At 37.8% G+C, this 14,663-nt stretch overlaps 2 protein-coding genes across 4 annotated transcripts in view; both read right to left on the reverse strand.

Annotated features, from left to right (window-relative positions):
• Window positions 1-9,606, reverse strand: part of LOC121295767 (probable G-protein coupled receptor 174) — a 28,485-nt gene extending 18,879 nt beyond the window's left edge. Inside the window, exon 1 of one of the 2 annotated variants that reach the window (XM_041220790.1) lies at window positions 9,538-9,606. The gene's annotated coding sequence lies outside the window, so the exon portion shown is untranslated. The remainder of the gene's footprint in view (window positions 1-9,537) is intronic. The other variant, XM_041220789.1, reaches the window with a different exon arrangement.
• Window positions 228-9,633, reverse strand: LOC121295768 (putative P2Y purinoceptor 10). Of its 2 annotated transcripts, none has more exons than XM_041220792.1 (2): window positions 9,538-9,633; window positions 228-2,635 (listed from the first exon to the last, which is right to left on the reverse strand). In XM_041220792.1, exon 2 carries the CDS (start codon window positions 2,566-2,568, stop codon window positions 1,591-1,593), a length of 978 nt encoding a protein of 325 aa, XP_041076726.1. In that variant the 5' UTR covers window positions 2,569-2,635; window positions 9,538-9,633; the 3' UTR covers window positions 228-1,590. The 2 variants fall into 2 exon arrangements, with proteins under 2 accessions (XP_041076726.1, XP_041076725.1); XM_041220791.1 differs by lacking the exon at window positions 9,538-9,633 and adding an exon at window positions 9,383-9,529.
• Window positions 9,634-14,663: the final 5,030 nt, after the last annotated feature.

Raw genomic sequence — 14,663 nt, forward strand, 5'->3', positions numbered from 1 at the left:
TGGTACTGTAACTCTTTCTGTAGACCCCTGTCATGTAATTCTGTGGTGAGTACTGGTAAGAAGTTTTACTGTATTGGAAAATATAAGTAATTAAGGGGACTATTTTTATTTTTTAAAGACTGGTTTATTCTATAACCAATTCTGTTTCACCAAGAGCGGCCAGTGAATACATGTATCATTTGTTTTATTTAACTGCTCTTTTAAAGAAAGAAAATAAAACAAAAGTATTCAAGAGTTGTTGTTTTTTTATTGCATACACTTCAGTGTGTCAAGTAGCTTACACCAGGCTCTGCTGTGTCTATTTACATAGCTCACTGTCGACTTTGAAATATATACAACAATAGACATCCTGTGAAATGGAGAAAAACTACATACAAGCAGTACAATGTTCACTGAAATCTAGACTGCTATTTACTCAGTAAACCCACGGCCTTGTATTCCAAAGGCATCTAATAATGTGTGTGGTCTGAAATTGGGGAAATGGGTCAGCATTTGATACACAATACAGTACCTTCAAGACTTCAATCTGCCTATAACTCCTCCAGTCACTGCTTGGATAATTGTCCTGTGTTAAGTTTCCTATCTATGCTATATTTAACAATGCATATATGCGTTTTCAAAGTCTTGGCAAGGCAACTTCTCTCATACACGGCACATAAAAGCGAATACAAACATATTTAATACAAAATGGTGAAAAAGATAATAATACCTGTAGAAACTTCATTTGCAGGCTATGCAAACTCCTGTTAATTTAAAAAAAAAAAAAAAAAGTTTGTATGCATCAAACTGCCAACAACTACTGCCAATCAAATATGATTGAATTATTTGTAATCTTTTATTATTTATTTATTTCTCCTACTTTATTATGGTGTTTGCAATCATTTGAAGTGCTTTTGGGTTTTGTTGGTTCAATACTGAGTTCTTATTGTTTCTCTCAATCTGCCTTTCAACTCTGCCAGCCCCACCTACTGTTTATTCCTTTTATAAATCATCAATGCAATTTCTAGGTAGAACAGTCAAGCTATGTCTCGGGTTTTAGGTTAGACCTAAATTAAGACACATTGAGTTAGATTTATCAACTATATACCAGCTTATAAGATTAATTTTATGACTCAAAAGTCTGTCTACATATGTAACATGAGCATATATATTTCTCTATAATAATGGTGCATTGCATTATTTCACAGTATGGTACTGCTGGGGTTGACCTTTTTAAAATAAAAATACATATAAAAAAAAAACCTGCCATAACAGTATCACTTAGGTGTTGTACCACCATGGTCAGCAAGATTGGTGTTGATTCAATTGCTGTGGAGGAATGTGTAGCCGTTCCTGAATTAACACTAATATCTTTCAGGAAGTGTGTCACAAAGTGTGTTGTTCAAAATGGACCCCCAGAGTCATCTCTTTTGAGTGCTTACTATCAAAGTATGTGCTACATAGCATACTGTAGGTGTTTCTGTTGTTTGTTCAACACTTGTCCAACATCAAACAAGGAAACTGGTTTACATTTCTAATAGAAATGAGTCTTGTTGTTCAAGTCGCTATTCATTCTAGTCTTTTTTTACTGTGTGGTCCTGCACAGTGTTCCTATTCCTTAATGGAGGATGCGCTCTCCCGGCTCATCAGACGTTTACGGATCATGATGCTGCCTCGATGGGAGAGCTGGGAGAACTCGGTCGTCAGGAAATAGTACATTATAGGGTTGAGGCAGCAGCTGAGGCTGGCGAGGCACAGAGAGATGGGATGGAACTGTCGGATGGCTTTCCGCAGGGGGCAGTTTGTGATGATGTCCTGGCCAGTCATAAGGTAGAAGAGGAAATTGATGTGGTAAGGGGCGAAGCACAACAGGAAGACGAGCATGCACATGAGCACCATGCGGAGAGCCTTCCTCTTGTCGCTGTCCTTCTTGAACACCGAGCTGTCCTTCAGGGACTGCATGATCAAGCAGGAGCAGGTGACGATGATCACCAAGGGGATGACGAAGCCCGTCAACTCTGCAAAGGTCATCATGGCCACCGAGAGCTTCAGATTGATTTTGCGCGTGGGGAGGTCTTTGAAGCAGCCACTGCTCGCCATAGAGTTTTTCCTCATTAGGATGAAAGGGGAGCACCCAGCCCCAACCAAAAGCCACAGCACCACACTGATCCCCATGTCATAGCGTCGTTTCCAGTTCTTGACTCGGAAGGGATTGATGAGGAAGACACAGCGCTGGATGCTGATGCAAACCAGGAAGGCGATACTGGCATACATGTTGAGATATTTCAGATAGAAGCACAACAAACACAAAGTATTGCCGAAGGGCCAGTCGTGGTTGATATAATAGTAGATTCGTAAGGGCAAGGAGAAGACGTGCACCAGGTCAGCAAGGGCCAGATTTATCATGAAGATGACCGCTTTGCTCTTTTTGTTGAGGAACATGCACAGGTTCCAGAGGGCCACACTGTTTCCCAGCAAGCCAGGGATGAAGATGATCAGGTAGAAGGTGGAGTACAGCGTGTAGGTGTATTCCACTGTGGTGTTCTCTCTAGGGCATGACAGGTTCATTGATGATGTATTGTTGTGCATCTTGATACCGTTGAGTCATCTATTTAAGAATCTTTGGCCGGAAAAGAGAAAGGATGTATATCTGAAACTAAGAGAACACCAAAAGAAGGACATTAAATTGATATTCCAAAACCATGCTCAGCTATGTAGATTGTTTTTTGTCATCCTGCTCTTAATAAACCATAATGTCATGCGCATTGATTTATCTTGGAGGCTTGCTACACTTATCCTGTTGACTAACCAATACTATAATACATATAATATACATGTATCTTTCACAAAATGTTCTGAAAGTAACAAAGGTATTTCATGATTCTCTTTGTAAAAATAATGCATGCTTTGTATGAGTGTATAAACATCTCTCTGATAATAAAACGTTCAATTTATAGGAAAATCTTTCAGATTAATAGAGATTTTTCATCTCTGTGACAATGCCTCCTGACTATCATTGAAAATCCAAGCAATTTGCCCAGACACAAAATAACTCAAGGCTGGCTGGTATTTACATTATACATCTAGGCATTATCATTATACATAAAAACTTCAAAGACATTTTCAGCAGGAATAAAATGGAAATATATACATCAGTATAACTTTATCTGCTAACAGAAATATTAATGTATTCAAACTCGCTCAGTGATTAAACCAATAAGGTCACTGGTGTGAGCACTGATGCATTTCTGTAATTTATAATAAATACTTAACATACAAAAATAGTAAGAAGAGTGATATAGAGGTTGACAATTTCTTCCACATGTTTTACAAGTTGTTTTAATAGTTGTTAAACACAGACTTATAAACTAGTTCCCGGTGAAGCACTGGCCTAATTAGAGCAAGGAGGTAAGTGCCACTAAAAGGAGTGATGCATCCACTTATTTACAGATCTTCATTAGCTTTACAGGCAGGTTATGCACATTTTGACATTTGTATGGCAGATGGTCACTGTTTGCTGATGTCAATGTTGTGAACAGAGTGCCCCATGGTGGCGGTGGAGTTATGGTATGGGCAGGCATAAGCTACGGACAATGAACACAATTGCATTTTATCGATGGCAATTTGAATGCACAGAGATACCGTGATGAGATCCTGAGGCCCACTGTCGTGCCATTCATCCACCGCCATCACCTCATGTTTCAACATGATGATGCCCAGCCCCATGTCGCAAGGATCTGTACACAATTCCCGGAAGCTGAAAATGTCCCAGTTCTTCCATGGCCTGCATACCCATCAGACATGTTACCCATTGAGTATGTTTGGGATGCTCTGGATCGACGTGTACGACAGCTTCTTCCAGTTCTCGCCAATATCCAACAACTTCGCACAGCCATTGAAGAGGAGTGGAACAGCATTCCACAGGCCACAAACAACAGCCTGATCAACTCTATGCGAAGGAGATGTGTCGCGCTGCATGAGGCAAATGGTGGTCACACCAGATACTGACTGGTTTTCTGATCCATGCCCCTACCTTTTTTTTAAGGTATCTCTGACCAACAGATGCATATCTGTATTCCCAGTCATGTGAAATCCATAGATTAGAGCCTAATGAATTTATTTCGATTGACTGATTTCCTTATATGAACTGTAACAGTAAAATCTTTGAAATTGTTGCATGCTGCAGTGTCACTTACAACAACGCCTCACCCGAAAGACGGCGCTCAATGAGATTAAGTGTTAAATGCGCTGATAACAAACATGCAATACTCAATGATTAACATTGCTCGATTCATGCAAGGTGATGACTGCAAAGTGCAAAGAGTTAAAATACTGTACTGTAAACAAATGGTTGTCATTGACTACAGCCTGCCAGTTAAGTGTAAAACTGTACTTCCTGTTTGTAGCCCATTGCATTTATACCAATTCAATAGAAATGGTTCTACTCCCTTCCTGTGTGACAAAAAAAAAAAAAAAAAACTGTAACTTGACAAAGTTTGTACAGAGATACATGACACCATTCAACCCCTTCCTCAACTGTGCTCTAACTCAAACCAAGAAATGACAGGAAGTTCATATTAGAGCTCACACCACAGGCCAGGCTTCAAACACTGAAGCTTTTTAAAAACTATCTCAGCAGGGTATTTTAGTATATGTGAGTGGGTGTAAGTGTGTAGTGGTACAGTTGGGGTGGAACAGATAAAATGAACATTAGGTTTCATTCTATGAATGGGATGTGATGTGACAAAGAATAACGGACACAATTAGGAATCCTTTGGTCCACTTCATTTCAATGAGCACATTTAATCATTACTCTCTGCTGATTCATTAGCAATTGCGATATTTGAAACCAAGAAATCCTAGCTCAGTTTCTTTTCAAGACCATCAAACTGTACACCACCTCCTCTACTGCATTGCTAAGTGTGTTTGGACTGTATTTACCACTTTTTAATACAGATGAACATTATTTCTTGAAAACATAACCACACCCAGTCAGCCAGTGCAGCCATGCCCATATTCTGGTATAACATTTCTAAACTGTTTTCTGTGAAAATATGCATGTGTTATCTTGCTATATTAAAAAAAAAAGTATGTTTCTACTAAATCCAGCGCTTAGTGTTGAAAAGGGTAATATTTTTGTTCAGACGATTCAAAAGGAGTTACTTTCTATCCTCTTCCTGCAATCAAACTTTGGTCTTATCAATAACAACAAGTTGGTTTACTAATTAGTAAGGTTGCACTGTAACTAAATGAACCATCTTTAAAGAAATATGACTATGCCGAAAGTACCCTTCGTGTCCAGACCTGTTCTATATCATCTGCATGTAAAGAGATGACTGGTCATAAACCAATCTACTGTTAAAAGATTGAATAATTAATCTACTTTCTATTGTTCCCATTCTCTGCCTCTGACTCTCACCCATTAATTTCCCATTTATATCATTTTGACAAAAGTTGCCAAGACAGAATGCATACAGCATAACCCTTTCCAGTATCATAGTGAGGCCTCTGCTGACAGCATCTACAAGTTTGTTGTGCAATGAAGAATATTAGCCCATTCTTTGCAATTGAGCAGTGGTTCTGGTTTAGCTGGGCTAATGGTGGCTTACACAACCTTGATGAAACTTTGCAATGGTGTTTGTTTCGAGATGCTATTCAACATGCTGCTGAATGTAGATCAAGATGACATTTTGTTTCATTACTTGAGTTATTGTAAACCACTTGTGCAATTTTCATTAAACTATGCATTGCCATTTCTTATGATATAATATTCTATACTGTGTTTTCCATGCATGCATGCTTCTTATTATAAGAGGGGGTAGGTGGCACCCTGGGGCGCATTGCTTTGAAGTACACAGGGGCTCTGCACAATGGAAGTGAAGTGACTGGAAATTGTTAGAAATTATGATGGCTTGACACATGTTAATGAGCTTGTCATATCTCATATCCTTTCTGAAAGTGCAAAAACAGATTTGAATTGATTGAGATCTGGAGCAGACTCACTGGCACATTTTTCAAGTATTCATCAAGCAATCTATAAATACATCGAATTTATATGATGAATGAACACATCTTGTGACGTTTATTTTGCACTATTAAGCATTGTAATTGAATTATATTAGATTTTAATGGGATTACTATTGTGTAAGCATTACTCTAATACTGTAAGGATGGATTTTTGCTGGTGTTCTTTGTCTGCTTTTCCATTTGATTGACTTCTTTTTTTCAGATCATGTTACCTGAAACCTCTATGAAAATGTGCCTTATTTTGTTGACGAGTAACATCCCAATACTGTTTGCATTGCATTTTCAGTAAAACTTGTTTTTGTAATAACTGCTCACCATGTGTAAGTAGTCTTTATAAAGAGGATTTATATTGATCAGACTGGGCACAGATGCAGTCTGTTAATTCAGGTTAGACAGCAAACAAATTGAGTCTGGCTGGAAAGAGAAGACAGCTACCCTCCAGTTCTAGTCATCCTTGGAACCTCAGACTGCAGCTCACCACTTAGAACCTCAAACAACCACCACTCAAAAAAGCCCCCCGTAAGCCCCCCCCCCCATACCATCTACATTTTAATATCATTTTAATCATTATATATGTATCTGTGTAATATCCTTTTATGTGTATTTTGTATAGATCTTTATTGCTGTTTCTGCTTGTACCTGTATTCCGAACTAGCTGCTACCCATATATTTTCAGCTTGGGGTGCGACGGGCAGGGCACCCCAAGCAGAACAAAAGCAGTTCAGACTTGAATAGTATTCGTAATGTTTTTATGATATTTATCATATCATAAAAACACAGTTGACTAAAGTTTTAGTCATTAAAAGACACTAGCACAGCGTTACTGAATCCTACCATTTAATAATAATCTTCATTTTTATATAGTGCCTTTCATAGTGGACCACCATCACAAAGCACTTTACAAGACACAAGACTTGGGCGTGTGAACTATACATCAGCTGCAGAGTCACTTACAACAACGTCTCACCTGAAAGACGGCGCACAAGGAGGTTAAGTGACTTGCTCAGGGTCACACAATGAATCAACGGCTGAGCTGGGGTTTGAACCAGGGACCTCTTGGTTATAAGTGTGTTTTTTTAACCACTGGACCACACAGCCACCTACTGCCAATGTGTGTTTTGCCATGCAGACGGACAGACGTACACACCGACAACAACAACATCAGATAAAAGGCTGTGCTTTGAACAGAGGAAAGGAGATCTTTTGGGGGCTCCTATGTTGATTGTGCTGGCATCCTTTCAAAAGGAAATTAAAAGCTTTCTTTGGCGTTATTGGAATAAAGACAGTGTTCTCGCCAAAAGTCCCTGCAAGAACTTGTATGCTCTGATCTGCTGTAGAAGATTGCGCTCACAGCCATCCCTGCCGATTGCAGAATCTAACAGAGCTTGCTGCTTTAGCAGAGTGCTTTTACATGCTCTACTGATATAGTACAAACCAGCCCTTGAATTTGCATTTGTGACTCACAGGACTGGTTTAACAGCTCCCACGACCTGCAGAGTCGAACACTGATCTCTGTTTAAGATACTTCATTTGAAGAATTTTTAAAAGCCTGTTAATGTTACAAAATGAAAAACAAAACAGTGCTTAAGAGAACTCAAAATATGTTACTTAGTTGTTTGGTTTTAGTTTTGTAAAATGAACAGGTGTTTTACTTCTTTCAAAAAATAGGAGCTCATTAGGGACTGGAGTACATGCTTTGAAAATACTGCCCAGTGTATCATAATAAAGGCGATGATAATGATACATGACCAAAAGAACTGCAGAGCTGTTTGTAGTCCATTATTATCCGATCTTATTACACAATAAGCTTAAAAGTAACCCACTGGGACCGTGCCATTAAGCAGATCCTGACCTGCATATGTGATGTCCTTCATATATCTCTAAACTATTAAAAACATATTTAAATGAAGATAAGTTGTCATGAATACTTTAGTCCTTATTTCTAAACTGTAGTAAATCAAATGTAGAATAATGAAAGCATGGTAAAGCACAGGTTAGTAGAGTAAAAAAAACAGAATTAATTAATGGTATGGCATGGTAAACAAACGGTATCCATGGAAACAGCATAGTAAGGTGCAGAATTCACTGCGGTAAACATTTAGAAGGTGTCTGCTACCCACCCAACCTATATTTAAATGGTAGCAAACATAAGCCCAAACACTTGTCTACTTGTTATAAGATTATTGTGGTTGATGCTTTATTTGAATGCCAAGTCCATTTAATAGAAGTTCACACATCTGCTTCAGGTTCCTGGCTAGGTTCACAGGTTTGTTTCTGCTGCATGCTTGTTTTTATGTGGTTTTATTGCTCCTCACACATTATTCTGTGTTTTTCTTTGTGTTCTTTTAAAACCTGCCATTTTTCCACAGTGAGGACTGTGGAAAGCCCCATTCTTTGTGCAGACCACCTGCAGTAAGATTTCAGTTTCATCTCACACGATGATGCAGGTGGAGCCTAGTAAACATTAACACTAGTCTATCACAGTACAAGCACAGCACAGTGCAATGCAAAATGCAGGCATAAGTGTGGAAAAGCTTAAAGGTGTTAAAAAATAAAAAAAAAGAATCCAAGCAGGCACATACAGAGGGGCCTTCAAAACAGATAGATACATAGATTCAGCTAGGGCAAAAAGTTTTGCCTCATCTAGAATTTTAGGAGTTGAGATTTTTTTTTTTTAAACTATATAAACATAATTTTTATATTTTATTTAACATACCATCAAAGAAACAACACTATTACAAAAGCCATAATAGTAGTACTGTATTTCATGTTAGATTTCGAAATGTCACATTTCGAAATCTAACAGTATATGGAAAACTGCAAAGTGGCATGCAATTCAATATGTTAACATAACATTATTCAGCAGGTTTAATTTGACTTTATGAAGCAAAATGAGTTAATTCTATAGGGGGGGATGTAAAACGTTTGGCCATAGCTGTAGTTAAATAGATAGATAGATAGATAGATAGATAGATAGATAGATAGATAGATAGATAGAACAAAGTACAGTTAGGGCTCTTTTCCATTATGGAAAGAGCCCTAACAACATGGTAAAGAATGGCAAATGCATAGCACAAAAAAACCTGCAAATAATGTATTTTTTAAATTGTTTTATTTATAATTCTATATATTTGCATATACATAATATAGCACTATACCCCTGATTTGCTAATCATGTAGTAGATCTTGAAATGGCTTTGAAATGACATCAAATCCCTAAATTTGAAACTCCCAACAGAAGTACAGTGAAAGAGATTACCCACTTCTGACTGCAGTGCACACTTAAAGAATATCCCTGTCAAGCCTTATGAGCACAACGATGAAAAGAACCATGCAATCAAAACCATGTAAGTCTGCGCAACAACCAAACACTTACCTAAGCCTTGCAATGAAATCTCTTACTGTGCATTTGATACAGTCCAGCGCCCTCCATTCATTCGTCATCATGCAACAACAGGTGTCCGAAGTGTCAGAACTAATACATCATCTATACTGCATACAAGAATTAAAAAGTAATCGGCACGCCCTTACCTCGATAAAGGCTCTATCGCACGTCAGGAGGCTGTTTCTGCGTCTCAGAAGATTGCAACACACTGTGAGTGCAACTTGGGGAAGCAACTTGATATGTATCTTAAACCACAAGCAAACTAACTGCCACCCTCTGCAGAAGCAAGTTTAATTGAAATTGACGTCACATTACCACCACCCCCCCTCCGGAGCATGATAAACAAGCCTAAACAGAAACACAAAAGTGAGGGAACTGAGAACATAAAAAAAATTTGCATATAGTCAAAACTTCCTGTTTCTCTTCATACATATGTTGATTTTTCAAATGAATTTGTGTTATAATTTAGTTCAGGTTTACAGTTGTATAGGATAATGTCTGATGGCAGTTCCCTCAACAGTAGTTTTAGCTCTTGGAAAGCTAGTTTAAACTGTACACCTATAAATAAGGGGTATGGCTAGTCTCCTGGTCAGCTGATCCTGGGACCTCAAGAAGAGCAGACTATACACTGTTAAGCTACCACATACTGTCAAAAACCTGTGGCAAGAGTATCACTTTCCCATGTCTCTGTCACTCAGGCAACAGTAACAGGAAAGCAAACAAACAATCTTTCAGCTGTGAAATAAATATCAGTTCTGATAAATGTCTCAAGATATAAACTCTGTCACTTTTTTCAAGTTTTTTCACATCATGGATGATAACATTATAAAATACATTTCAATACAAATGCTATTGTTATGTGACTTCATAGCACCTCTCATCTTGCAAAGTGATGCATTTTAAAGCGCTACATACCCTACTGTGATAATCCCATGTATTGGGGAGAAAGACTGAAATTAGTAGGTTTTGATTAAGCAATACTGTATAAGAAAAGTGTGCTATGCATAGGCTGACAACAAGAAAAGCAGAGTGTTATTGTAGCAATATGAGATAGACAGGTCTTCAAGTGTAAAGCATACTACCTCCTCTTCCCCTGTAGCTGACTGAGCAGTTAGCATTATTACCTTGGAGTGATATTATTAGTTTTGATCCACAGTCAAGATTGATTGAGGGATAGTTATTAGCATGTCCTATACACTTCATTATTTACTTGTTTATGTATTGCACACATTTTAATTGCAATTATCATTCAATTCAACTGCAATCAAATCATCCAAACTAGCTATTTTTATAAACACACTTCAATCTTTTACTGTTGAAAAGTACTGTAAAAAACACAAGTATACCATTTTAATACAAGTATACCACCACTAAGAACCCATAATACCATGTAACAAAGGGAACATGTATTTACAGTGGTCCTCGTACTGTAGCAAACTGGCACAGCTGTGGTCCTGCAACAGATTACCAGTGTCTATTGTTTAGTGATGTAATTGTATGTGAAAATATAAGACTGTAACTAATGTATAACTACCACTGTTCTACCACTTCATTAATTAACAAGGGAGACCCAGTCATGGCATTCCACACATTCTTACTGGGGATCTGACAGACACAGGTTATGAATTAATTAACCCTGTATTGGCCAAATCCTGTGCAGTCTTTTCACGCTATGACACTCACATTGTAATGCATCTTACCATTGCTACACACCTGCTTGGCAATGATGTACAGCCAATGGCAGCCTTGCTCTGCAGCTAAACAGTACAGTCATTTAAATAAAGCAAGACGGTAATGTTACATAAACAAGAAATACCAAAGCTGTGCCCTTGAATATACTGAATTGTTTATCGCAACAGTTTGCTTTTCCATTTAGCAAACACTGTGTGAATTTGCAGTAAATGTGTAGTGCCTCATGATTTAAAAAAGGTGATTCCTGTTTTATTTTCTGTTATGCTATCATGATAACACGGCACTGCAGCTTTAAGTCTTTAGGAAAGTCCCCAAAAACGGTTACTGTGGGTTAGTCTAAGGCTTCCTGCCTTCAGTGCAATGTCATCTCAATGTAACGCCTGTGGTGCCCTCAGCAGGCAGCTGCATGTGGTTGAGCCAGCTACCATGGCATGTGAGGGCTCAGAGGCGCTCTTATCAAAGCCTTTTCCTGTCACTGGGTGTTAACCTTACTGTAATTAAACACATAAGGAGGGAAATAGATAAATAGTTTATTTGTTTGTTTCACAGGTTAAACATGAGAGATGTATAGAAATGTATGAGAGAGACAAGTTTATCACAAAAGACAAGAATTTCGAGGTAGACAGTAGAGACAGCTTGGCTGTGCAAGAATGTTAACTGCTGTCTGTTTTCAACCTTGCTGGCTCCACCTATACTGTAAAATGCAAGGCCAATCAAGTTGAAAGGTGCAGTGTTTCATATTTTTTCTGCTAAATAACTTATCCAAACATCAATTAACAAGGATTTTTCAGTGAAGCTCAAAGAGACTTTTAAAGATTAGGAGTCAGGAGTCGCTGCGAATATATATATATATATATATATATATATATATATATATATATATATATATATATATATACCTTCCTTGATTGTTCAATATGCTATTATTTATTCTGGCTTTGTGGTTGTGTAGCTTGCTTTCTTTAAAAAAAACTAAACTGTATTGAGCATGTCTGTGTTTGTGTGTGCGCTTGGCTGCATGATATTTGTACTCATGTGGTTTGCATGTGTATTTATATGCATGCCCATGGTAAGCCTAGATTTAGGTCAACAGTAAGGATTGAGAAATGAATGCCTGCACACATCAAACTGTCCAGATCCCATTTTATAAGGAATCACAGCCATTCGGTTGCAAGGAAAACTGTTTGTACAGAGACTGGACTAGCTTGCCTGTTACTCCAGCTAAATGATACTTGGGGGGGGAAAGGTATCATTTGAAGTTGTGGTGGTCACTGACCCAAATCAGATGACTTGAAGTAATCGTAAGTAATTATATAATATATATATATATATATATATATATAGTATATAGTATTCTATATATATATAGGGTATATATATATATATAGGGTGGCTGATACTATGCATTGCAAGATTTACTGTGTTGTTTTAATTATTATTTATTCATTTATTTTTCTTTATTGGTCACTATGCTTTTACGCTGTTTGCTACATGCACATGCTTTACCATAGTTTACACTGGAGACATTTATTCTGCCCCTCGTCCAACACATCGACAGTATCTTCTGTTTTCTTCCAATTACTATTTTCACTATTTGTATATGAATGCATCACAGTAGAGAGGTACAATATGTATGTATTTATGTAGGCCAATTAAGTAAATTGTTTTTTTTTAGAGTGTGTCTATTTAAATTTCCTTTTTGCAGGGCAATAACTTTACAGCTGTATTTCTATTTATGACCACTAGTGGGCACTTGAGTCCTATCCAGTACTGTTCAGGACCAGCTCTGACTGCTGTACTTGGTTTGTTTAAATGATCAGCCTGTTGGTGGCTACATGTGCCTAATTTTCATTGCTGACTTCCAGCAAATTCTAAAAACACCTTTATTAAAAAGGAAACATTTACTCTGTGGCTTGTTTTGATTTTGAAACAATAGCTGTTGACTTGACAGGGAATAACAGGGAACAAAGGATAGAAACTTCTGCCCTCCTTGGCAGAGTTAACATTTTGCTGAATCCACGGGTCTAACCTGTCAAAGTGAATGAATGTGATGCTATGACACAAAACGTTAGTGGTAACCAAGATCAGGAATATGAAACACAAGATAAGGTATAACAAATGCATTTGAGAGTGCAGTGTTAATCGTTCTGGCAGTATCCCATTGGACCTCTTTCAAAGAAATCCGATCCAGGAGGGGGATCAGCAGGACGTTCTCCAGCTGTTGTCTGAGTACCAGTTGCGGCAGCTTTTCTAATTGAACTATAATACTGTATTAAATAACCAAGTTGGAATGTAATTAGTCTAGATGAGGATTATTAGAATCTCGGCTGGTGTGTTCTGGCAGAGTCCCAGGTTTGAGTGAAGTAAAGAAAGACTCAACATTTTGAATCTTTGAAGAACATACCGCTGGAATCTTTGATGTTTATTTAAGTAACTGTAGCAAGCAAACTTATTTTCCATTACCTATTACTGTCAAATGTGCATTCTGAAATCATTAAATAACAAACATTACATGTTCATTTCAAAACATGACATCTGATCTTGGATTGAAGAAAGTTCTCAGCTCCCACGCCCTAGTCTCAGGAAATCTATTAAACTTGCACTTCATCGTCACTGTCCTTCCATTCAATGCATGTTACTGGCTGACAGCATGTCATCAGCTGGCTGGTTAAAGACAGGAAGGGGTGAAATGACAAAGGAAGTGGAACACTATATGAAAGCAAGGCTTGCAAACAGAGATAGCTTTAAACTGGTACAGTACCAAAAATACATATTCATTCATATTAATTTTGTTCTTATAACATCTCACCTGAAAGTGCACAACAGGTAAGATTTATGGAAATGTTCTGTAAGCTACAATCACTTCTATTCAGATTGTATACTGGTAAATATTTACTGTCTTGCTAAGCCATTGTCACAGCTTTTCCATTGTTTTTTTGTTTTTTTTTTTCCATTTATTTTTGCACAGCAGCATGTGTTACTGCAAACTACATGTCTCCTATTGCATTGCACTGGTCCTGCACTAAGACTGTAGAGGCAGTGTAGACCATAATACTAGACTGAGGGGTGGGAATAAGTACATAAACTAAAAAGATACAAACTCTTTGAAAACAGGCCTAATGAATCGCAGTGGGAGTTCCATAGCTTCCATGTCATCATTGCACCCTGTCTATCTATACAGTTCATGCTGTTTACAAGTCACATCTATAAAACTGCCTGTAGGTGGATGCATGTGTCAATGGCTTAGGCATGTGAAGTCAGCTGTTTGGCCACAAAGATCTTGCTCATTTAACCCCACAACTTTATCACACAGTTGGCACTATGATGCTTATGTAGGAAAAAGATAAAAGCAAAGCTGGATATTTTATGACCTCCCCAACCAGAGTTTCCAGCCACATTCCCTAAAGGAATATTAAGACATGCAAACTAGAACAATAGAACTTTTCAATTCAATCAGTCAGTGTGAGGGAAGTCTGTTTGGTACAGCATTGGTTTTCTGGAAGATAATGTTTATCCCATAAACAGGCTTTCCCAAGGTTCGCTAACATAGTGTATATTGTGAAGGAACTTTGTAAAAAGA

The sequence above is a fragment of the Polyodon spathula genome, chromosome 20 (assembly GCF_017654505.1).
Source record: "Polyodon spathula isolate WHYD16114869_AA chromosome 20, ASM1765450v1, whole genome shotgun sequence".
Taxonomy (NCBI): Eukaryota; Metazoa; Chordata; class Actinopteri; order Acipenseriformes; family Polyodontidae; genus Polyodon; species Polyodon spathula.

Bases quoted from the DNA above. Each gene is read 5' to 3' on its own strand.
- LOC121295768 (XM_041220792.1), bottom strand. From the start codon at position 2,568: ATGCACAACAATACATCATCAATGAACCTGTCATGCCCTAGAGAGAAC.